General features: G+C 44.4%; 2 protein-coding genes across 4 annotated transcripts in view; both read right to left on the minus strand.

Annotated features, from left to right (window-relative positions):
- LOC141094141 (uncharacterized) overlaps positions 1 to 23,125 on the minus strand; it is a 392,749-nt gene that overhangs the window by 163,529 nt on the left and 206,095 nt on the right. The gene's annotated exons all lie outside the window — the stretch shown is intronic.
- Positions 1,162 to 21,391, minus strand: LOC141094150 (uncharacterized). Of its 3 annotated transcripts, XM_073579901.1 has the most exons (7): positions 21,330 to 21,391; positions 13,946 to 14,024; positions 13,637 to 13,816; positions 13,432 to 13,555; positions 13,251 to 13,348; positions 12,962 to 13,052; positions 1,162 to 4,694 (listed from the first exon to the last, which is right to left on the minus strand). In XM_073579901.1, the coding sequence occupies exons 2-7, from the start codon at positions 14,021 to 14,023 to the stop codon at positions 3,154 to 3,156; spliced, it is 2,112 nt and encodes a 703-aa protein (XP_073436002.1). In that variant the 5' UTR covers position 14,024; positions 21,330 to 21,391; the 3' UTR covers positions 1,162 to 3,153. The 3 variants fall into 3 exon arrangements, with proteins under 3 accessions (XP_073436002.1, XP_073436003.1, XP_073436004.1); XM_073579902.1 differs by lacking the exon at positions 21,330 to 21,391 and having other exon boundaries at positions 1,162 to 4,691; positions 13,946 to 14,789; XM_073579903.1 differs by lacking the exons at positions 12,962 to 13,052; positions 13,251 to 13,348; positions 21,330 to 21,391 and having other exon boundaries at positions 13,946 to 14,790.

Genomic DNA, 23,125 nt, shown 5'->3' on the forward strand with positions numbered 1-23,125 from the left:
AGGTCATAATTTTTAACTGTTTGTCTTCCTGGCACATTACTGTCAATCACATTCTTAATTCCTTCTTCAATCACTTTCTCAGTTCCTCCTCGAACCACAAAACATCCGGTCTTTGTCACAGTGGTAGACAATTTTTCAACATAGCAATAACAGAAAAAAAATCAGAATTCAGTTCCTCAACTTCCACATAACCTTCATCACACAATTCATGTGCCAAGCCACGAAATTCTTCAGCGTCTTTAAGTAAACAATCATCAGTCAACCTCCCTTTGTTCTTTCTAATACTTTTGTCCCATAGCGTGGGTTGTAGCCTCCCGCCCTTGGGGAATCCCAGAATCAAAAATATTTTTCCTGCATTCTTAACAGATTTCTTTCCTCATCTTTGAATCATAAGACTAACAGTATGCGATCCATCACACGATTCCAAACTCTTCTTTTTCTTACACAGAAACATGATTCTCTCCTTTAGAGCTAAATATCCTTACTTCAGTTGTGCACAGTACTGGAGCAGCCGTACAGTCTGTTCCACAGGGTCTATCTCCCTCTGGGATGCCCAAAATTCCAATGCGGCACTCAGTGAAAGGAGGAGGGTGTCTTGGACTATCCCTCCGGACACCTCTGGTTATATATATGGATATACTCCTGAGTTACGTATCCTACCCAATCTTCGATCACCTCACCATGCCTGATACTAACAGTGATCAGGATTTTTTTACTATAAAGAGAGTCACATCACTGGTCAATCCGGGGTGTCCGTCCCTTATGAGGTACGGTTCGAACACTGGGCCCCCAACGGGACTGCACCTCTATATGATTCCACCCAAGAATCAACCCACCATCTGGGACAAACCTCAGATCCTCTTTGCAGCAACAAACACGGGAAAAACCACACCAAACGGTCAGTGTAAACAGTATAACTGCCAACTCACCGTGGTTGTCGTGGGGGATGATCAGTCCCAATTTTCCAGTGCCTGTGTCCAGTCCGAGGGTCCTTGGTCTTGTTGTCCTTCCGGGGGCAGAGGCGTCCCTGTTTGGGGGCCCCACGTTGGGCGCCAGCTGTCGAGGGAGGATCTAAATTTGACCCTTCACGGTTGACCAAGTGATTTCCAAATTAATCCACAGGATGTTGCTAGCAACTCAAAATGACCAGACGGAGATGTGTCTCTGTATGGAAGGATCAAAGCAGATCGCTAACTCCGTTTATTATGTCACCTCTTTTATAGTATTAGCATACAGCGTAGTATTAGAATACAGCACTTGACCTATAAGAATACAGAAAAACCGGAAACTACATATATGTCCGTATCTATGCAGCATAGAAAAAGCACAATTAGCACATTCTTCAGAGTTATACAAAGTACACAGCTACCAATAGCATCGTAATACATTTATTTTATAAGTCAATAGTATTGCAGAATGTCCCTAGCTATGCGACATAGAAAAAGTTACAGAACTTCACGAGTCAAGGTCCTTACACAATAGCCATAATCAGGGCTGTGGAGTCGGAGTCCTGGAGTCGGTGCTCATTTTGGTGGTGTCGGAGTTGGAGTCGGTATAAAATGGACCGACTCCGACTCCTAAAATATATAATAAATTGGGTACAGTAATTCAATGCAGGATGTGCTGAATATTTTTTCATAGGAGTTTGGGAAAGTTATGAAATGTCCTATAAATGGCTGTTATATTCCTGATCTAAGGCTACATTCACACACAGCGTTTTTCCTGTGTTTTTTGAGGATACGTTTTTCAGCTGCAAAAGCTGATCATCTTTTTTAAAAAACTGCATCACCTGAAAGGTTTTTGAGCTCATAGATAATGTTTTCAATAGCAAAAGCAGATTAGAAATCTGCTCTATCTATCCATTTATCCATATCTGTCTATCCATATCGTATCTGTACCAAAAGAATGAAAACCGGGTAGTACACCAATATATATTCTGTTCTATCTAAATATCTTGATTATTGGATCATAAAAATGATTAAATGTCTGAGGTTCACATTGTACTACAATAAATTTTTCACTTAAATATAAGCAATATGTGTGGGAGTCGGAGTCGTGGAGTCGGAGTTGGAGTCGGTGTAAGGGAAATTGAGGAGTCGGAGTCGGAGTCGCAGGTTTGGCTTACAGACTCCACAGCCCTGGCCATAATACACATAATACAAAAAATATGAATAGTTTTCTCTGGAGTGTTACCGGGGTGAGGGGGATGTATTAGTTTGCTTCAATGAAAAAAATTGAATCCTATGAAGAAGATGACATCTTTATTGTATTTTATGTATAACAATAATGTATTATGATACCATGTAACATTGAAAATATCTTTGTTCTACTGAGGTCTCTTTGTAAAACTTTTGTGTAATTTTCTTAAAAATTATTGAATTAAAAAAGTGTGTCTTATAGAACAAGAAATATGGTAAGTTCTGAAGTAATTTCCCTTTCTCATTTAATTATATTACTGTCTGTTATATGTTTTGTACAATTTGTCAATAAGATATATTGTTTCTCTGTGTCCGAGTTATTTTTTGATGGTCACCAAAATACGATTTTCCAGTAATTCATTTTGCACACTGCAGGTATGATGACTTCTCTCCTCTGTGTGGGATTTTTTACGTTTAAAGGGTTTGTCTACTACCTGGACTACCCCTTCTCATTCCTTAATGCTTGGTCTTGTTAAAATAAAAAAGCTTATATTAACCTTCCATGCCAGCACGGTTTCAGCACTTGTGTTTCGAGAACTCATGTACGGTTGTTATGTCATGTGAACCCTGTGTCCAATTAGCGCTGGTGTCACTGTTCTCACCTTCGGACAAATTGAACAATAAGAGGAAATCATAGAGAAGTCGCAGCCCTGGATTCCTGTTGATGTTCAATATGTCCGCAGGCGGGAACAGTGAAGCCAAACCTAATTGTGCACAGGGCTCAAGTGATGTAACAACCTCATATGAGTCCAGAGAGCGCAAATGCTGACCCCACTGGAACAGCATCGGCATGGAAGATGAGTATGAGCTTTCTTTATTTTAGCAAAGCCAAACATGAGAAATGAAAAGGGTTTGCCATAATAGTGCACAACCCCTTTAAGAAAATAAAATTTTCGGTTAATTAATTTCCAACATGTTTTTAAAGAGTTGATTTTCATTTAAAACATTTCCCACATTAAGAACATGTAAAAGGCTTCTCCCCTGTGTGAGTTATCTGATGTGTGATAAGATTTGATTTATCTGTAAAACATTTCCCACATTCTGAACAGGAAAAAGGCTTCTCCCCTGTGTGAGTTCTCTGGTGCCTAACACAACCTGATTTCTGGTTAAAACATTTCCCACATTCCAAACATGAAAAAGGCTTCTCCCCTGTGTGAGTTCTCTGGTGCTTAACCAAAACTGATTTCAGGTTAAAACATTTCCTACATTCTGAACATGAAAAAGGCTTCTCCCCTGTGTGAGTTCTCTGGTGCTTAACCAAAACTGATTTCAGGTTAAAACATTTCCCACATTCTGAACATGAAAAAGGCTTCTCCCCTGTGTGAATTCTCTGGTGGGTAACCAAATGTGATTTTTGTTTAAAACATTTCCCACATTCTGAGCATGAAAAAGGCTTCTCCCCTGTGTGAGTTCTCTGGTGCATAGCCAAAGCTGATTTCAAGTCAAAACATTTCCCACATTCTGAACATGAAAAAGGCTTCTCCCCTGTGTGAATTTTCTTATGTCTAATAAGAGATGATATATCTGTAAAACATTTCCCACATTCTGAACAGGAAAAAGGCTTCTCCGCTGTGTGAATTCTCTGATGTCTGACAAGACTTGATTTCTCTGTAAAACATTTCTCACATTCTGAACATGAAAAATGCTTCTCCCCTATGTGAGTTCTCTTGTGCAAATTCAAATTTGTTTTTTGTTTAAAACATTTCCCACATTCTGAACATGAAAATGGCTTCTCCCCTGTGTGATTTCTCTGGTGACTAACCAAAGCTGATTTTCGGTTAAAACATTTCCCACATTCTGAACATGAAAAAGGCTTCTCCCCTGTGTGGGTTCTCACGTGCTTAACCAAATCTGATTTCTTGTAAAAACATTTCCCACATTCTGAACAGGAAAACGGCTTCACCCCTGTGTGAATTCTTTGGTGTATAACAAGATCTCCTTTCTGTATAAAACAGTTCCCACATTCTGAACATGAAAAAGGCTTCTCCCCTGTGTGAATTCTCTGATGATTTACCAAATATGATCTCCGGTTAAAATATTTCCCACATTCGGAACATGAAAATGGCTTTGCCCTTGTGTGATTTTTCTGATGCTTAACCAAATCTAATTTTTGGTTAAGACATTTCCCACACTTGGAACAAGAAAATCTATTCTCTGCTGTGTGAATTTTTTGATCTTTAATAAAAGACTTTTCAAGGGGAAAACTATTTACATATTCTGAATGTGATAATGGCTTCTTTGCCTTAGTAGTAGTTTGTTTTTTAATGCTTATTTTGCAACTATGATTTTCCTTAGTAGTCAGTAATGAACCAGAAGAAAGGACGTGTTTCAAAGGATCACATGACAGATCTTTGCTGTGGAGGGATGATGGTATATCTGGAGAAATTGCAGTCACTTCAGTTGTATCCTGTGGGATCTTTAGATCATCTGCTTTAAAAACTGAAGATGTCAGCTGTCCCTCTGATCTCCTGGTACAGTCATCTGGTAATAAATCTGCTGAGAATAAAACCAATTATTATTTTAGAAAAAATATCCTTGAATTTTATGTTTTTTAATATTTCTGCTTAAACTGTCAGTAAATATAGCAAGTTATGTAAAAAATTTGAATTATTCACCAAGATAATAACAGTTCACAGTCTAATAGAAAACCTCATAGCATGAATAAGAGGAGCGTGGTGTTCAACTGTTGTTCATTCTGCCTTGCAATTATGGAATAAAAAGCCACCAAACAATGTTATGTAGGCAAACATAATACCAAAAAAGTTCCACTCAGCTTACAAAAAACAAGTTCCCACTCAGGTCCACCACCTTTCAATGGAAAAACAGAGGTTTACACATTAGTGGCTCAAAAGCTCTTGTAAAGCAACATGGATTCCATAAACCAATCCACCAATATCCGCTCTCCCAAAGTCAAATTTCCCCCTTGTTTCTGAGCCTTGCAGTGTGCCCAAACCACATTTAGCATCCATGTATTTAGCATTGCTGTAATAAGAAGAACCCACTTAATTTGCCGTGTGTGTCTCTTGCAGCACAATCTGGGCACTATGTGCTGGGTAATAAAATGTCATATTTGCAATTTTTACTCTACAACATCCACTGCATGTTTATTACCGGGAAGTGCCTGTGGACTCAAAATAGTCACTACCCTTATGGACCAATTCACTAAAAGTCATACTGTCCAAAATGGAGTCACTTTATGGGAATTTCTACTGCTCTGGTTTTCTGACATTTTGTTATATTAGAGCTTCTTGTAAGGGATCTGGATATTCCATGGAACCCTATTTGCCCTTGTCCAAGATGGAGTCTGGTACTTAGACCTGTTCTTAAAATTCCTATTTGTCTTGTTATTTAAGTCCGGGTCAGGAACGTCTCCTTGCCTGAGTATTTTGTTGCTGGTGGCTTCTGAGTTTCCTCCTGACTTCTGGAATTCCTAATGCTGCTCGTTTACTCTATGCTCTGTCTCATCACTTCCAGCTGCCTTCAGTCCTATGTGCTGCTTCTTGATCCTGGCTGTGCTTACCTATTGTCCAGACTTCTAAATAGAGGAGCTACACATCTCTGGAACTGCTGTTGTCTGTAAGACTTTTTTGTCATTATTGTTATCTGAGCATTAATTCCTGGACAGTATCTGATACAGTAAAGATGTATATCTTTGTACCGTATGGACAGTATCTGGGCATGCTGCGGTGCTGGACTTGAGCGGGACTTTTTCAGCCGTAAAAGAAGTACACTGGAAAACCTTCTCCTTGTTGTTCACCATCTTCATATTTCTGGACTTCCATGAAAGGTGTCGGATTCACTGTTTGCATATTTCTATACTACCATGTATAAGTGCAGGTCGCACTCTTGCAAAATATATTTTCTCGACTTGCTTGTATTGGTGGTCGCGCTCCGCTAGCATAGTTGCTGGACATTTCCGTTTTGTGCTGTTTGAACTTCGCTGTAATTTCAGGAATTTCTCTGTTAGTTTATGTTGTACGATTTGCTTTGTTAATACAGTGTGTCTCAACTGTGGTCATAGATTCATTTTATCCCACGCCATCTGATTCAATAGTAACTTCATAATTATTACAGGATCCTCAGGCCCAATAAGGAATCTGCTGGGATAATGACAGATGAGGCAAAGTTGGATCAGTTGTTCTCCATGATTAACTCCTTACAAGAGAACATGGAGGCTCTGCAAAACAAGGCTGCTAACTGGGAGGCATGTTTCAGACGGGATCTTTAGGACTTAAGTAATTAAATAACAGCACAGGGGCCTATACCTCTGAAGCAGCCACTGCCAAATAGCACACCCAAGTTAGCGCCGTTCAGATTTAATGGAGACCCTTACAAATTTCGTGGGTTTATTAAGCAATGTCTTTTTGTATTTTGATGTGCATGCTGCCCACTTTCGTACAGATTGATCCAAGGTCCTATGTATAATCATAGTACTTACCTCATGAGCACTCACTTGGGCAAATCCGCTTATCGAGACTCATGACACCCGTTTGAATAACAGACGATTTTCTAGCTGCAATGTCTATGATGTTTGATGATCCTAATCATTGCACTACAGCTGAAACTGCATTCTTATCGTTACACCAGGGTAAGTGTTCTGTTATTGAATATGCTACTGAATTTAGACGGCTGGTGGTGGAAATGGTTTGGGACTGTTAGGCTCAATTACCCATTTTTAATAGGGGACTTTCTAGTATGGTTAAGGACGAGTTAGCCCATGCAGAGGCTCTTCACGATTTAGAGGCGTTCATACAGCATTGAATGCGCATTGGCATACGTATTACTGAACGTAGACAGGAGAAATTTACAGCCTCTAATCGTGTCACTAACTCTCCCCTTTATCCTAAAGAACTGCAGGCAAATCTTCATGGGAAGTAGAACCGGTTCCCATGCAAGTGGATACTTGACGCTGGAAAGGTCAATTTCCCATGACTCCCCCCCCCAACACCCCTCCAACCTCTCCCAGAGGTCTCCCTTCCCACCTTCCCCCCCAGAACAAAGGACAAGCCATCACCATTAGCTTTGGACAATAACGGCCTCAGCAGCCAATCTATTAATAATTAAAGACACTTGGTGAGGTCCTCAAAGCTACAAAAGTCTGGTGATTTACCATGGCAATGCCCCTTTTCTCCCAGCCTTACTCCCAGCTGCGTTTTTTCCGGCTCGGAAGCACCATGAACCAAGGGAAGAGGTTGCCTCCACACCGTTAAAGTGCATCCGACTTCCAAATCTCATAACAATGTGACCCCGTCATTCCATCGCCGGGTATCACCCAAGTTTCACCAGTCCACCACAACCAAATAACCATCCAATGAAGGGGATCTATGCAATGCAAGAAGAGTTTGTGTTTCTACTGTGGTCAATCATACCTTTCCTTATTAACAGTCCCAAGTTGCCTCCCAAGGTACTAGCCACGGTAGGGGAGTATGAGAATTAGAATGCTGAATCTGTTATTTCTGGTTCCAGTTCTTCTTTGAATGCTGCTTTTCATTCCCTGCAGTGACTGCATCTCCTAAAATATGGAAGGATAAAGATATGCATTGCTCCCTCCCCATTAAGATCTTGCTGTTGGGACAATGGATCTCCTGTGCAGCCATTGTAGATTCTGGGGCGGGAGGTAATTTTATGGACCTAACCTTTGCCAAAGAACATGGCATACAGATTCAACATAGAGCCACCCCAGTAACCATGGAAACAGTGGATGGTTCCCCTCTAGTTACAGGACCGGTGGATCAGGAGACAGTACCTCTGGAGATTTTCATAGAGTCCAATCATCAGGAAGTGCTTTCCTTTATGTTAATTTCCTCGCCACATTTCCCTTTAATTCTAGGAATTCCCTGGCTGCAGTCGCAGAATCCAATCATCAACTGAGAGACCAAGGAAATCACTTTTCCACCAAAGGACACACCAGTAAAAAGTCAAGCAAGATCTCGGGATACAGAATGTGCCACTAAGGTATCTATGTTACCATCCATTTATAATGAATTTTCTGATATTTGTGATAAGAAAATGGCAGATCAGTTTTTCCTCACAGACATTATGATTGTCTTATTGAACTACTTCTGGGGGTGGTTATTCCATTCAAGAATGTCTACCCACTAGCAACTCCGGAGCTGAAGACCCTAAAGGAATATATTGATGAGAATCTAGTCAAGGGATTCATTCGTCCCTCCTCATCACTGGCAGGAGCACCCATCTTTTTTGTAAAAAAGAAGGATGTAACTCTTAGGGTACCGTTACACATAGCAATGCACCAGTGATCCCGACAACGATATGGATCGCTGGTGCATCGCTAAGTGGTCGCTAGTGAGCTGCCACACAGGCAGATCTCACCAGCAACATCGCAGGGGTCGGGGGTCGCTACTTACCTGTCAGACGCGGCGATCCTGACGTCCTACCGCCCGCGTCCACGCGTCGCTCGTCGTCACAGCAGGAAGCGCCGCAGGAAGCTGATGACGAGAAATGGTCCAGGACCTTCTCGCGCGATCAGTGATAACCAGCGGGGGAGCCGGTCGGAGGTAAGTATCACATGCAGCGATATCGCTAGCAATATCGCTGCAACGTCACAAAATCGGTGACTTTACAGCGATATTGCTAGCGATATCGCAGTGTGTAAAGGGGGCTTAAGACCCTGTATTGATTATTGGGAGCTCAACGAGGTAACCATTCGGAACTGTTATCCTTTGTTGCTAAATCCTGAACTGCTTGAAAGAGTATGACATGCTAAGATCATCTTTAAGTTAGATCTTTGAGGAGCTTATAATCTGATTTGAATCCGCTCTGGGGATGAATTTAGATGTCGTTATGGGCACTTTGAGTACCTTGTGATGCCTTTTGGTTCCTGCAACACTCCGGCAACCTTCCAACACTTGGCTAATGACATTTTTAGAGATCTGTTAGATCATTTTGTCGTAATCTATCTGGACGATACTTTGATTTTTTCCGATTCATTGCAGGAACATCAAGAGCATGTTAAGACTGTTTTAAGATGCCTGAAAGAAAATCATCTCAACATCAAGCCTGAGAAATGTGAGTTCCATTGGACTGAGATCCAATTTCTGGGTCATGTCAACTCACCACAGGGACTTAACATGGAGGCAAGTAAGGTCCAAGCTATTCTTGATTGGCCCGCACCTAAGAATGTCAAGAAGGTACAACGTTTTATTGGGTTCGATAACTTTTATAGACGATTTATTCTTAATTTCTCTGAGCTAGTTCAACCTATTACGCAAGAGACTTTTGATTGTCTTTAGTCCCGTTTCACTTCTGCACCTGTATTGATTCATCCTAACCCAGCACATCCTTTTATCACGGAAGTGGACGCTTTGGGTTGTGCTCTAGAGGCCATCCTCTCACAAAGAACAGGAGAGAAAGGTCTGTTACATCAGTGTGCCTTTTTCTCTCATAGACTTTTTGCTGCGGAGAATTATGATGTGCTTGACAAAGAGCTTCTAGCCATTATCTCTGCATTTAAGGAATGGAAACACCATCTGCAGGGGACAGCACAATAAGTCATTGTGCTCATGGATCATAGCAATCTGGAATTTCTTACATCTGCTAGATGTCTTTCCCCACATCAGGCTCGTTGGAGTTTATTCTTGAATCAATTTAATTTTGTCATTTCGTACCGCCCAGATTCACGTAATGGGAAAGTGGATGCCTTGTCCCAAATCCATGCCATGGATTCCATACCTGGGGCCCCGTCCAAGACCATTTTGTTGGATGCCAACTTTGTCAGTCTTCCAGAATAAAGAACTCTAGAAGACTATTAAGGAGGCCTATGACGCTGACCCATTTCTTGCTAACCCGACTGATGATGTGAACTTGGTTCTCAAGAACAGCATGAGGGTCCGGGATCAACGTTTATAGGTTCAGCAGGATGTAAGGTTGCAGGTCCTCAAGTTTGTCCATGACTCAAAGATGGGTGGTTATCGGGGGGTACAGAAGACACAAGAGTTACTGAGCCAATTCTTTTGGTGGCCTACCTGTCTGAGGGATTTGAAGAGCTCTTGTGAGGTATGTGCACGCTTTAAGACACCTCTTGTATCACTTACTGGATTGTTGCAACCACTACCCATTCCTTTTCGCCCTTGGGGGGTCTATATCTATGGACTTAATAGTGGAATTGCCCACCTCTGAGGGAAAAAATTCTATCCTGGTTGGAGTAGGTCACTTTACTAAAGCTGCTCACTTCATTCCTTGTACTGGTCTTCCCTCAGCTAAGGAGACGTTAGATCTGGTCATTCAGAATGTGTTCCTACTGCATGGTGTTCCAGATGAAATCATCTTTGTTCGGGGAGTGCAGTTAACCTCCAGATTCTGGTAGGGATATTGTTCTGTGCTTGGTATCGATGTCTGTCTGTCTTCAGCGTATTATCCTCAGACTAATGGGCATACGGAGCGGACTAATCAGACTCTGGAGCAGTATCTTCGGTGCTATTTCAGCCACTCGCAGAATGACTGGTTGGCGTTGCTTCCTCTAGCAGAGTTATCTTACAATAAATCGCAAAGAGCATCTACTAAGGTAACACCCTTCTTTGTCAACCTGGGTTATAATCCTAGCATTTTCCCAGATCCCCGATCGATGCTCCGATGTCTGCAGTAGATGAGAGGTTGGCGGTGATGAAACAAAATCTGGAAACTCTGAAGGAATCGCTATTTACTGCACAGAAGAGATACAAAAAAAATCAGCCGATAGGTTCCGGAGACCTGTACCCATGTTTAAGGTAGGAGACTCTGTGTGGTTATCCAATAAGAATTTGAAATTGCATGTTCCCTCACAGAAACTGGGTTAGTACCAGGTGAGCAGAAGCAAAAACGGAGGGGTCCGCTCCAGGCCCCTCTCTTCTCACTGGGCCCCATACGCCACTAAGCGTAGTAATGCCCTGATGGCGGCCCTGGGCATGACAACCAGGGGTCTGCAGCAGACCTCTATGGTTGTCAGTGCCGGATTGCTATGCTATGCGGTCGGCGCTCATAGCAAGTGAGCATGTCTACTACACACAGGCAATCTGATCATCGCCTATGTGTAGCAGAGGTGATCAGACAACTGCAGCTTCTAGTCTACCATGGAGACTATTGAAGCATGCAAAAAGTAAAAAAAAGTTTTTAAAAATATAAAAAAATTAAAAGATACAAAAGTTCAAATCAACCCCCATTTGCCCCATTCAAAATAAAACAACAATAAAAAAATACACATATTTGGTAATGCTGCGTTCAGAATCACCTGATCTATTAAACTATAAAAAAGAAATAAGCCAATCTGTAAACATCGTAGCAAAAAAAAAAGTCAAAACACCAGAATTATGTTTTTTTTGGTCGCTGCAAGATTGCATTAAAATGCAATAACAGGCGATCAAAAGATTGTGTCTACACCAAAATTGTATCATTAAAAATGTCAACATGGCACACAAAAAATAAAATCTCACCCAACCTCAGATCACGAAAAATTTAACAAACTTTAGAGTTTTTTTTTCACCATTTAAATAAAAAACAACCTATACACGTTTGGTATCTACGATCTCGTAATGACCTGGAGAATCATAATGGCAGGTCAATTTTAGCATTTGGTGAACATGGTAAAAAAAATTCAAAAAACAGTTGTGGAATTTCACTTTTTTTTGCAATTTCACAGCACTTGGAATTTTTTTTCCCATTTTGGGGTATACGATATAGTAAAACCAATGGTGTCGTTCAAAAGTAATACTCGGCATGCAAAAAACAAGCCCTCACATGGCCATATTGATAGAAAAATAAAAATGTTATGGCTCTGGAAAGAAGGGGAATAAAAACCAAACGCAAAAACGAAAAAGGACTTACAGACTCACATAGGCATGCTAATCCCACCACAATCAAACTATCATTCAGAATGAACCTGTAAGAAAAAGACATTTTTTCATCTCCTACAACAACATATGTATGAGGGGAGAACTCCAACACTAAACCGGAGCTGCACTCATTTATGGTGGTGCTACTATGAGTCCTGACCAGAAGAGTAGAGAAAGTGAAGTGAATCCATCAAAACAAGGCTTGAGCCATGCCAACGCATGTCCTGCAAGTGTGAATAAATGTATATTACAGCCATCAGCCACGCACAGCTTAGAGATATAGCATGGCACAGGTGTAATGTTTTTATGTAGTTTATCGTGATCCTACTTGAAGATAGTCAGTTTTAAAAGAAATTGAAAAGTCAGGATAAAGGGAAACTCTGTTGTTATTGTACAGAAATTCACACTTGGCCTCACTGCACAGTCAGTGTTGTGGATCATAAAAGTGAAGTTTGGCCAGAAAGACTGGACCTGGTCTTGTAGGGACCATATGAGCACATTCAGCAGCACAGAAGGGAGAGAAGGTAGATTCATCCAATAAGATATCAGGATTCGAGGAAGCCAACAGCATCATTACCCTCCACTTTCTCTTAGCGGCCCATTATAATATTTTTCTTCAAGTGATTTTTTAAGTTGTCAGCACATTCTACATACGCTGTCATTTGACTTTGTAGTTTACAGATCTTGGCAGGTAACGGTCAGCGTCTTCTAAGCTCAGGGGGAAGGTGGATCCTCCAGGTTGTAATTTGCATAGAAAAGGGCTTTCAATGCCCAAAGTCATTTGAACAGTTTTGGATGGAGGAGAATATTTTGGTCTAGAGGCAAAATGGTGATCACACGATTGTGATAAGGCCGGACTACACCACCAATAAAGCAGCCACAGCCGGTGACGGAGAACAATCTGTGACTTCTCTGCATTTAGCAGTTACTACTCACCTGGGTAGTCATATGTAGGAATCTCCTCTTTACACCACTCATCACCCCTCACATATGTCTCTGTATTATTAATATGGGTCAGATCTTCACCCTGAAACAAATATTGTAAAAGTCATAGACAGATGGAGAAGTCACATCAATGATCAGTTCTAATCCTGCCATCTCCACCGTTCTCATTACACAAGTATAAAACATATAATACTGGTGGATAAAACAAGACTGAGCACAAGACCTTCACAGCCGTCTACACATCATAGGGGAGATCTCATGACACCTTCTCTCCATCTACCTGATGATCCTGAGGAACAATGGGATCTTCTTGCTTACAGTCCTGTGGAAGAAGAGGATGGGGACATCTCTCTGGTGTTGTCCTCTTACTGGATAGATCTGGAGGAAACACATACAGGGACTGAATTCATTCTTTACATACAGATAATTATATGCCGTGTGTATTTAGTCCTGTCTATTACCTGGTGATGTGAGGGGCTGGGGAACCTCCATCATGACGTCCTTGTACAGATCTTTGTGTCCTTCTAAATACTCCCACTCCTCCATGGAGAAATAAACAGCGACATCCTGACACCTTAAAGGTACCTACAGATACAATGATACTGTCATCTCCCGATCCCTTCATAGCGTTACTGTGTAATGTCCCAGCATTCCCAGCAGTGTCACCTCTCCAGTCAGCAACTCAATCATCTTGTAGGTGAGTTCTAGGATCTTCTGATCGTTGATGTTCTCATGTATCAGGGGGTGAGTTGGAGGCCCCGTGATTGGACTCAGGGGTCTTCCCCATCCCTCAGACACAGGGTCCTGACAGCGCTCACTAGAGACCTTCTTCACTACTGTGTAACCCTGGAAATGGAGAGACACATTAATAAATCTCACTACAGACATTTCCAGAGTCCTCACCTCTCCAGTTCTGTCCATCTGTTATTCCCATAGATAAGAATGATGTAATGTGATGTCATCAGAATCTCTCACCTCTCCAGTGAGCCGGAAGAGGATCTCTAGGGTGAGGTGTAATATCCTCTGCGCCATCTTGTCTCTGTCCATATCCATCCTTGATGGGTAAATCAAAAAATTCTCTTAATATAAAAGATATTTACTGATAGGATCTGATATTGTAGAGACCTACATGAGAAGATGAGCCGATGTAATATCATAAAAAGCCTCTGTAATAATACAATTACTGGAGATTATAAGGGGAAACATATGAGGAGATAGAACGTGTAGATGTTGTATTTTCTAGTCTTCTATGAACTGGACCATAAGTTGAATTGTTGACTAAGACATCTCCTCCATGCTCCCTGTTAGGCGTCGGGTTCCTGCAGCGACTCAACAGGAATCCAGAGCCTCACATTCTGCCGTCTCCTATTATCTATCGACCGCAGAGGAGTTTACTCAGCAGTCCCGGCATCCCAGACGCTCTGCCCAGACCTGCTCTGTGGGTCTGGCTGTTGCTGCCACTTTTGGGTCAGCAATAGCAATGCAGACTGCTCAGCAGCAAATCACTCCAGTGGCTAAGTCCTTCTGTCGCTCCACTGAGCATGCTCACAAGACGATCTCCCATTGGAGATCGGGAGTCACATGTCCAGGTCCTTCTCAAGATCTGATTGGTCCATCTCAGGGATCTGGAAGCTTCCGGAAGGTCCTGGCTATAAAAGGTTCGCATGGCCGCTAGGCCATGCGCTAGTATAGTCTCTAGTTGCTACTGTGTGAATGATGATGGACGCATGAACCTGCGAATGACTCATTAAGATCCCCTCCCTCTGATATTATGAATGTGTATAAGGACTCAGGTTTAGAGTCTGCGCCAGCCAGTGGAAAGCTAAAGCCACAATAAGCATCCTCCACAGTGCTAGCGTCCGACAGTGCGCCCCCTCTTGTGCATTGTTAAATAGCGGCTGTGTCTCTCGCCGAGCTGCAGTCAGCAGTTCCTCTTGGTGTCCGCAGTTGCGTCGCCGCACGCATGGTAGGTCTAGACAGACTCTGACCCTCTGCCTGGGCCCCAGTTGCTGTGACCTTATATCATGCGTGAACTTCTCTGAGACCTGTGAGTCCAACAGGCTCAGCATTTATGTTAATGCCTTAGATGCTTCTGTGAAGCTAACAGAGTACGCCCAGTGCACACCGGGTGATGTTCAACCCGTGTGCGACATACCGCCATATAGCACGTCTGCCATTAACTAGCAGCGGTGTGACACCTACTGCACGGTGGACCCCGGGCGGCTAACGCACTTATTATTATTTATTTATTTAGTGCGTTCCGCCGTCCCTAACATTATACTAGTATCAGTGTCTGGCTAGTAGTGGCGGACCAGCAGCAGCTTCTGCAGTACATTCGGCAGCTGGAGGGCAGGTTGGCGACTCCCGAGAGTTCCACCTCAGCTGCGAAACTTACTGAGGCTGTTTCTCAGGCAGTCGCTGAGCCTGTTTCACGTGTGTCCACGTCCACACCTGCACCGACAGTATCCCGTTGCCCGATAAATTTTCTGGTGACAACACCTCCTCCAGGGGTTTCGGGAGCCAGTGCTCTATCCAGCTTGAGTTACTGGCCGCGCGATTCCCTACAGAGCGGGGTAAGGTGGGGTTTATCGTTTCCCTTATGTCAGGCAGGGCGTTGGAATGGGCCTCGCCACTGTGGGAGCATGGTGACCCTGTGGTTCGGACCGCTGCTCAGTTCCTCACATCCCTAAAGCAGGTCTTTTTGGGGCCACGGGTCACTCACGACACCTCTCTCCAGCTACTAGCATTAACACAGGGATCCCTCTAGGTCAGCAAGTACGCCGTCCGTTTCCGGACACTGGCTTCCGAGCTGGAATGGCCTGATAAAACCCTCATCCCTGTGTTCTAGAGAGGTTTGGCGGAGCATGTTAAGGATGCTCTATCTACCAGGGAGGTTCCCGTAAGTCTGGAGGAGCTGATTGCCATTTCCACCCGCATCGATCGCTGTTTTTCTGAGCGCGGGCTGGAGCGTGCTCAATCCAGACGGAAGGTTAGCTTGGCTCCTAACCTCTTTGAATCTCTAGAACCTCCCGAGCCAGAGAGTTTACCTCCAGAGCCCATGGAGGTGTCCCGCGCTGGTCTCAAGACTCGTCCGGCACAAAGCTCTACATGCTGTTACCAATATCGACAGTCTGGTCACCTGGCTAACAGGTGTTTGCAGCGGCCGGAAAAACGAACGCGTCCACTGATATTTGGTGGGGGTCTATTCGCTATGGAGACCTTCTCCCCCAAACCGGTGCTCCAAGGGGCGTTAGATAGCGGTGATTCCTCCTGGGAGGTACAGGTCACAGTGGATTCCGGGGCAGAAGGGAACTTTATGTCCTCGTCCTTCGCCCAACAGCACGCTATCCCGTTGGTACCACTTCCTCACCCAGTGCCCATCAGGGTGGTAAACGGGTCGACCTTGTCATCCCAGATTACCCACCAAACAGCACCCCTTAGGCTCTCAATTCCACCATCTCATCAGGAGACGCTGTTCCTGCTCATTATGCCAGAGGGCATCGATCAGGTGCTCCTCGGGGTTCTCTGGCTCCGTTGCCACTCCCCTCATATAGAGTAGTCCTCAGGGAAAATATTGGGATGGAGCAAAGACTGTGTGGGAAGGTGCATGGGGGGCAGCGTCCAAGTAGCCTCTGTGGAGGTGCCTGCGGATCTTTCCGCGTCCCCTACTGGGAATCTGAAGACCGGGGTTCCGGTCGCCCTCGAGTCAGTGCCGCCAGGCAAGACCTTTGTCCTGCCTCACCTGGGGTCCAAGGCTCTCGCGTGGGCACACGTGTCCAGGGTGGGTGGTCACTTTGGCTACAAGCAGGCCACAAAACTCCTGGCAAGGTCTTATTGGTGGCCGCACAGGGCTCGGGACACTAAAAAATACATTCCAGCATGCGCCTCTTGTGCTCAGAGCAGCTCCTCTAAACAGAGGCCGGCTGGGTTACTGTATCCCTTGCCGGTGGCAGACCGGGCAATGGAGGTTCGCGACAGTTTGTGTCGCACCTCGCATGCCACTCATGCCTCTAAAGAGAGAATGAAGATGCCCGCCGACACACATCGGCGCCCCGCTCCTACTTTTGCCCCTGGCGACTTAGCCGTCTCTGACGCCTTCCACGTGTCCCTTCTCAAACCTGTTCACATGTCCCGGTTTTCCGAGTCATCTGCTGGGACATCAGACTTGTCTTCACACAAGGCGGTACGTGGCAAAAAAAATTTTTGTGGATTGGAAGGCTCAGGGGGGAGGGGGCCCTAGGAGAGGGGTAATGTTAGGCGTCGGGTTCCTGCAGCGGCTCAACAGGAATCCAGAGCCTCACATTCTGCAGTCTCCCATTATCTATCTACCGCAGAGGAGTTTGCTCAGCAGTCCTGGCATCCCAGATGCTCTGCCCAGACCTGCTCTGTGGGTCTGGCTGTTGCTGCCACCTTTGGGTTAGCAATAGCAATGCAGGCTGCTCAGCAGCAAATCGCTCCAGAGGCTAAGTCCTTCTGTCGCTCCACTGAGCATGCTCACAAGACGATCTCTCATTGAAGATCGGGAGTCACATGTCCAGGTCCTTCTCCAAATCTGATTGGTCCATCTCAGGGATCTGGAAGCTTCCGGAAGGTCCTGGCTATAAAAGGTTTGCATGGCCGCTTGTATAGTCTCTAGTTGCTATGATGACATGTCAGGTACATGTCAACCCCTGAGGAAGAGGTTTTTAACTTCGAAACGCGTTGGGTAATAAATGTATTAAGCACACAACTTGTGAGGAGTGATGGTCTGGCAGCGCACGCTTAATCCATAAAAATTCCATCTTTGAATCTGAAGATTTTATGGCCACGGCGTGGTCATTTGGATGTGCAGCAGGCTGACTTTGTTCCTTTATGTCTGATACTCTCCTGCATAGGGTGAGTATAACTAATTGTTTTACATCTTTATTTTCTCGGGTAAGACCCTATTGCGCTCTCTTTCTTTCAGTTTCCACTATTAAAGATATCATAGCGTGCAGTTATGTGACATTAATGCATCACACTAAAAAATGCAATATCACATAGTCTGTACAGTCTGTGATTGGGTGCAAAAGTTCTTGGAGATCCATGACTTGTTCATCTTAATGAAAGTTAGGCAGTCAACACTTTCAAGGGACACCCATATGTGCTTATCGGTCAGGACATCACCAGCGGTGCTGAAGACACGCTCTGAGAGAACGCTGGCTGCCGGGCACAATAAAACCAACAAGGCATTTTGCCTTCCTCTGGATCAACATGCTAGGGCAGGTTAGGATAGGATATGGGTTGAACTAGATGGACTAAAAGTCTTCCTTCAACCTTAATAAGTATGTTACTATGTTTGCATGTGAGGCGAGCTCAGGCCACTCATCCATTTTGGAAGACCAAAAATGTGACAGGGTCCAAACCCTCCCTGATGGTAATGAAATTTAGTTCTTCATACTCTTGCACCAACTACTGATATTTAGTTCTTGATACTCCTGCACCATCCTCTCCATTTGTTCACCACATGTAAGACTTGAAGTCTGTTGTGCTGGTGCACGTGTTGGTCTAAAAGAAGTGTCAAAGAACTCACAGAAATTGCTTCTTCCACTTCCACCACTTCTGCTGCTGATGTTTTGTCGCTGAGGAATTGACGGGCCGGAGGTTGGAAGTCTAGAGCTGTGATGCGAACTGTGTGCTTCACTGCTGTCTTGGGGAAAAGCTCTCTTAAGGTTGTATAAATAATGTTTTTTCTTATAATGTATTATGTTTGCTGGATCGTCACTTTGGGTACTATGGTACCTAATGGCCTGAATGAAAAACTATCCTTTGCCTGTTTCTTGTAATAGGGTACCCTTGTACTCCCCTCTTTCCTTCGTTTTATGGTGTGCTGTTTTTAACATTTTTCTTTTTGCATTTATTATAGTAATTACTAATGGGTGACGTGATCTATCCAGATGTGTGATTGACATCAGTGATGAGCATCAGTTCCTGTGTTATGGACTCTGCACATTTCCATGTAGAAGACCTATTGGATTGAACCCACCTTGGGACCAATTGGATCTGCAGTCACTATTATTATTAGGTTTTGAGAATCATTAAGGACTGATATTGTATAAAATGTTCAATATTCAAGCTTTGCCCCTTTTCCAATATGTATATTGCAAATGGATGATCCTCTTATTGCTTACTGTCAATACCAGTTTATGATATTAGTTTGCTGCATTGGTTTTCTGTTATTTTTCCTTTCTTTTTTTCCTTTTCTCATATGTGTGCAATATAACAGGTCACATGTTCCCATAACAAGAGGGAATTATGATTTTTTACACGGCCATACATTGGGATCTTTTGCCCATTCCCTTGCCAGTTTCAGACATGGCCGCCGCGGGTGTGCGCATGCGCGGGAGGCTCCGTCATCTCTTGTCTCGTCGAAGGCCTCCTAGAAATGGCGGTACGGGTCATTGATGTCACAGGAAACTTTTTCCTGACCCGCGCTGTCATTGGAGGGCCGGAAGTGACGCAATGATTGCGGAAGTCCCGCCCCCCATGCGCCGCTTCACCGCGGCTAATCTCACACACCTGGATAACGGGCTACTTATACCCGGTCGGCATGCCTGTCCACACTGCCCCCCGAGGAAGCCATATTGGCGAAACGTGCGTCGGGGCACGTTCCTGGAACCGGTATACTCGCCCAGATGGGTAAGCACTAGCGGCACTTTAATCTGCACTGTCTCTATCACTTTATTAGATGACCTGATCAATCTGACTTACGCTATCTGATTTTGGCTGACATCTTTTTTTACAAACCTTTCCTGGGGATTCCTGCTTTATTGGAGCCACACCATTTACAATCCCTCTACAGCCCTGTCACCCCTCAAAAATCTCTATTTTTGGTATCTACTGCATTTTATTTGATAAGAAACTTGAATAGACACATATGAGGGTATAGGCTGTTTTGTGGAAATGGCACACTTATTAAATGAGGCTCGCCTTGCAGTTTACTTATCATATTACTATCCCCTGGACAGTCTTTTTCAGGATTTATGATGTGTATTTTTCAGTGTCCATTTTGAGTGGTTTCGGGTGTCATTTTTTGTCTCCTCTTACCAATCATTTCATCTGTAATTACTGTGATTATTGTGTTTTTATATGATTATCAATAAAAGATATATTTTATATTATACTCTTTTGGATTTTGGATTATGTTGGGCTGGAAGCTCTGAAATTGTGTTGACATTGCTGCCACTTTTGTGGTGTCTGCCAATACTTTTTCAAAATGAGAACACTCCTTGTAGGGTGTCCATCTGCTGGATTGGGGGGAAGTGAAAGACCTGTTGGTCCCTATTAGACTATTTCTACTGTGATGAAAGTGATGCCCCTTCTGTGGTGTAAGACCCTCATTTCTTTAAATGTGAACACTCCTTGTAGAGTGTCCATCGGCTCTATTGGGTGTAGTGAAAGACCTGTTGGTCCCTATTCCACTATTTCTACTGTGGTGAAATTGATGCCACTATGGTGGTGTCTGCCAACAATTTTTGGAAACGAGAACACTCCTTGTAGGGTGTCCATCTGCTGAATTGGGTGGAGTGAAAGGTCTGTCAGTCCCTAATCTACTATTTCTACTATGGAGAAATTGATGCCACTTTGGTGGTGTCTGCCAATAATATTGGAAATGTGTAGACTCCTGGTTGGGTCTCCTTCATGCATGTTGACTGTAGCAGTAGGTCTCTGAGACCGTCAGGCCTCCTCTTCCTTGGACTCAACTACCCGTGTTACAATCCTTAAACTTTTCTAACATTGGTCATCTACAAGACAGATATTTTTGCAACCTGAGCGTGGCTCAGCATGAAAGCAGGTAGAGGTGTTGCATGTGGTATCATGGCTCCCATCAAATGGGGCCTACACCAATCCCTCCCCCACCTCGTCTTATTGTGACGGTCATTGGAAGCTGTGAATGCCGTCCCAGCCCCCGATATCTGATGCCTGGCTGATTGCTGCAGTTTGTACTGTGGATGAATTGAGGCCACTTTCCTGCTGTCTGTCCCTCATTTGGGGCCGTTCTAAGGTGCTGTGCATGTGTTTATATTTGCCTCCCATTGATCCTAATGGCGCTCGGTTATGTTTGGCGACTATTGCAAATATTGAAATATTCCCTCATCTCTAGTCGTGACACTAGGTCTAACTGAAACCGTCTGATGGCCAAGAAAGGGGCCCTGTACTATGAGAACAATCCGCTTCCTCCCTTCCTGTCTTCCATAGTTGGGTCGTATGTATCTATTACAGGAAACAGAACAAAAAAGCAATGATTCTTATAAAGTGGCAACAACAACCACAAAAGAGTCTCAGTGCTGAAGGGGTTAATGTCCCCCGCGCTCAGTAATGGGGAATCTCCAGCACCTACCTCCACCCGCAGGGCCGCACTCCACATATATGGCTGCTCTGTGCGCACAGGACCTGTGATGAGGTCACAGGAGGGGAGGAGTCAGGGGTCACATGATCAGGGGCCTCAGTGAATGATAGTGCAGACACTACATGGAGACTTCTCCCTTGGCCTCTTTCAGACTTCAGTGTATCCAGTAGGCAGGGCCGGCGTTAGGGGCAGGCAGACCAGGCAGCTGCCTAGGGCCCCCGCTCCCCCAGGGGCCCCCAGCTAGCGGCACATCACACAGCTGCTATAGGGCCCCTTGAAGCAGGGGGCCCGCTTTCCCCCAGTGCCGACTCCCCCCGCCACCGCATTGAACTATACCGGCGACTGCCAGTACAGTTCAAAGCAATAATGGAGGAGAGAGCGTCAGCCAACGCTCCCTCTCCCATCATTCCCCGCTCTGCCACTGACACAGCGGGTGCGCGATGACATCATCGCACTCTCACTGTGTGCCGGCAGAGCAGGAGACAGGAGCAGCCAGCAGCGCGGGCACAAGGAGAAGGTGAGAATAGTTTTTTGTTTTTTTTTAATATATCAGTGTGAGTACTGGACTGTGGGGCCATTCTGGGGGGGAGCGGCTATATGCTATGCTGGGCTATACTCTGTGCTGGGCTATATACTATGGTGGCATTGGTGGGCTTTATACGATGCTGGGCTGTATACTGTGCTGGGTTATATACTATTGTGGCATTGGTGGGCTATATACCATGCTGGGCTATAAACTATGGTGGGCTGTATACTATGCTGGGCTATATACCATGCTGGGCTGTATACTGTGCTGGGCTATATACCATGCTGGGCTGTATACTGTGCTGGGTTAAATACTATTGTGGCATTGGTGGGCTATATACCATGCTGGGCTATAAACTATGGTGGGCTGTATACTATGCTGGGCTATATACCATGCTGGGCTGTATACTGTGCTGGGTTAAATACTATTGTGGCATTGGTGGGCTATATACCATGCTGGGCTATAAACTATGGTGGGCTGTATACTATGCTGGGCTATATACCATGCTGGGCTGTATACTGTGCTGGGCTGTATACCATGCTGGGCTGTATACTATGGTGGGCTATATACCATGCTGGGCTGTATACTATGGTGGGCTATATACTATGCTGGGCTATATACAATGCTGGGCTGTATACTGTGCTGGGCTATATACTATGCTGGGCTGTATACTATGCTGGGCTATATACTATACTGTGCTGGGCTGTATACTGTGCTGGGCTGTATACTGTGCTGGGCTGTATACTGTGCTGGGCTGTATATTGTGCTGGGCTGTATACTGTGCTGGGCTGTATACTGTGCTGGGCTATATACTATGCTGGGCTCTATACTGTGCTGGGCTCTATACTGTGCTGGGCTATATACTATGCTGGGCTGTATACTGTGCTGGGCTGTATACTATGCTGGGCTGTATACTGTGCTGGGCTGTATACTGTGCTGGGCTATATACCATGCTGGGCTGTATACTGTGCTGGGCTGTATACCATGCTGGACTGTATACTATGGTGGGCTATATACCATGCTGGGCTGTATACTATGGTGGGCTATATACTATGCTGGGCTATATACAATGCTGGGCTGTATACTGTGCTGGGCTATATACTATGCTGGGCTGTATACTATGCTGGGCTATATACTATACTGTGCTGGGCTGTATACTGTGCTGGGCTGTATACTGTGCTGGGCTGTATACTGTGCTGGGCTATATACTGTGCTGGGCTATATACTATGCTGGGCTGTATACTGTGCTGGGCTGTATACA

This window comes from Dendrobates tinctorius, unplaced genomic scaffold (assembly GCF_039654945.1).
Source record: "Dendrobates tinctorius isolate UK_male_01 unplaced genomic scaffold, ASM3965494v1 ptg000063l, whole genome shotgun sequence".
NCBI classification, from domain to species: domain Eukaryota; kingdom Metazoa; phylum Chordata; class Amphibia; order Anura; family Dendrobatidae; genus Dendrobates; species Dendrobates tinctorius.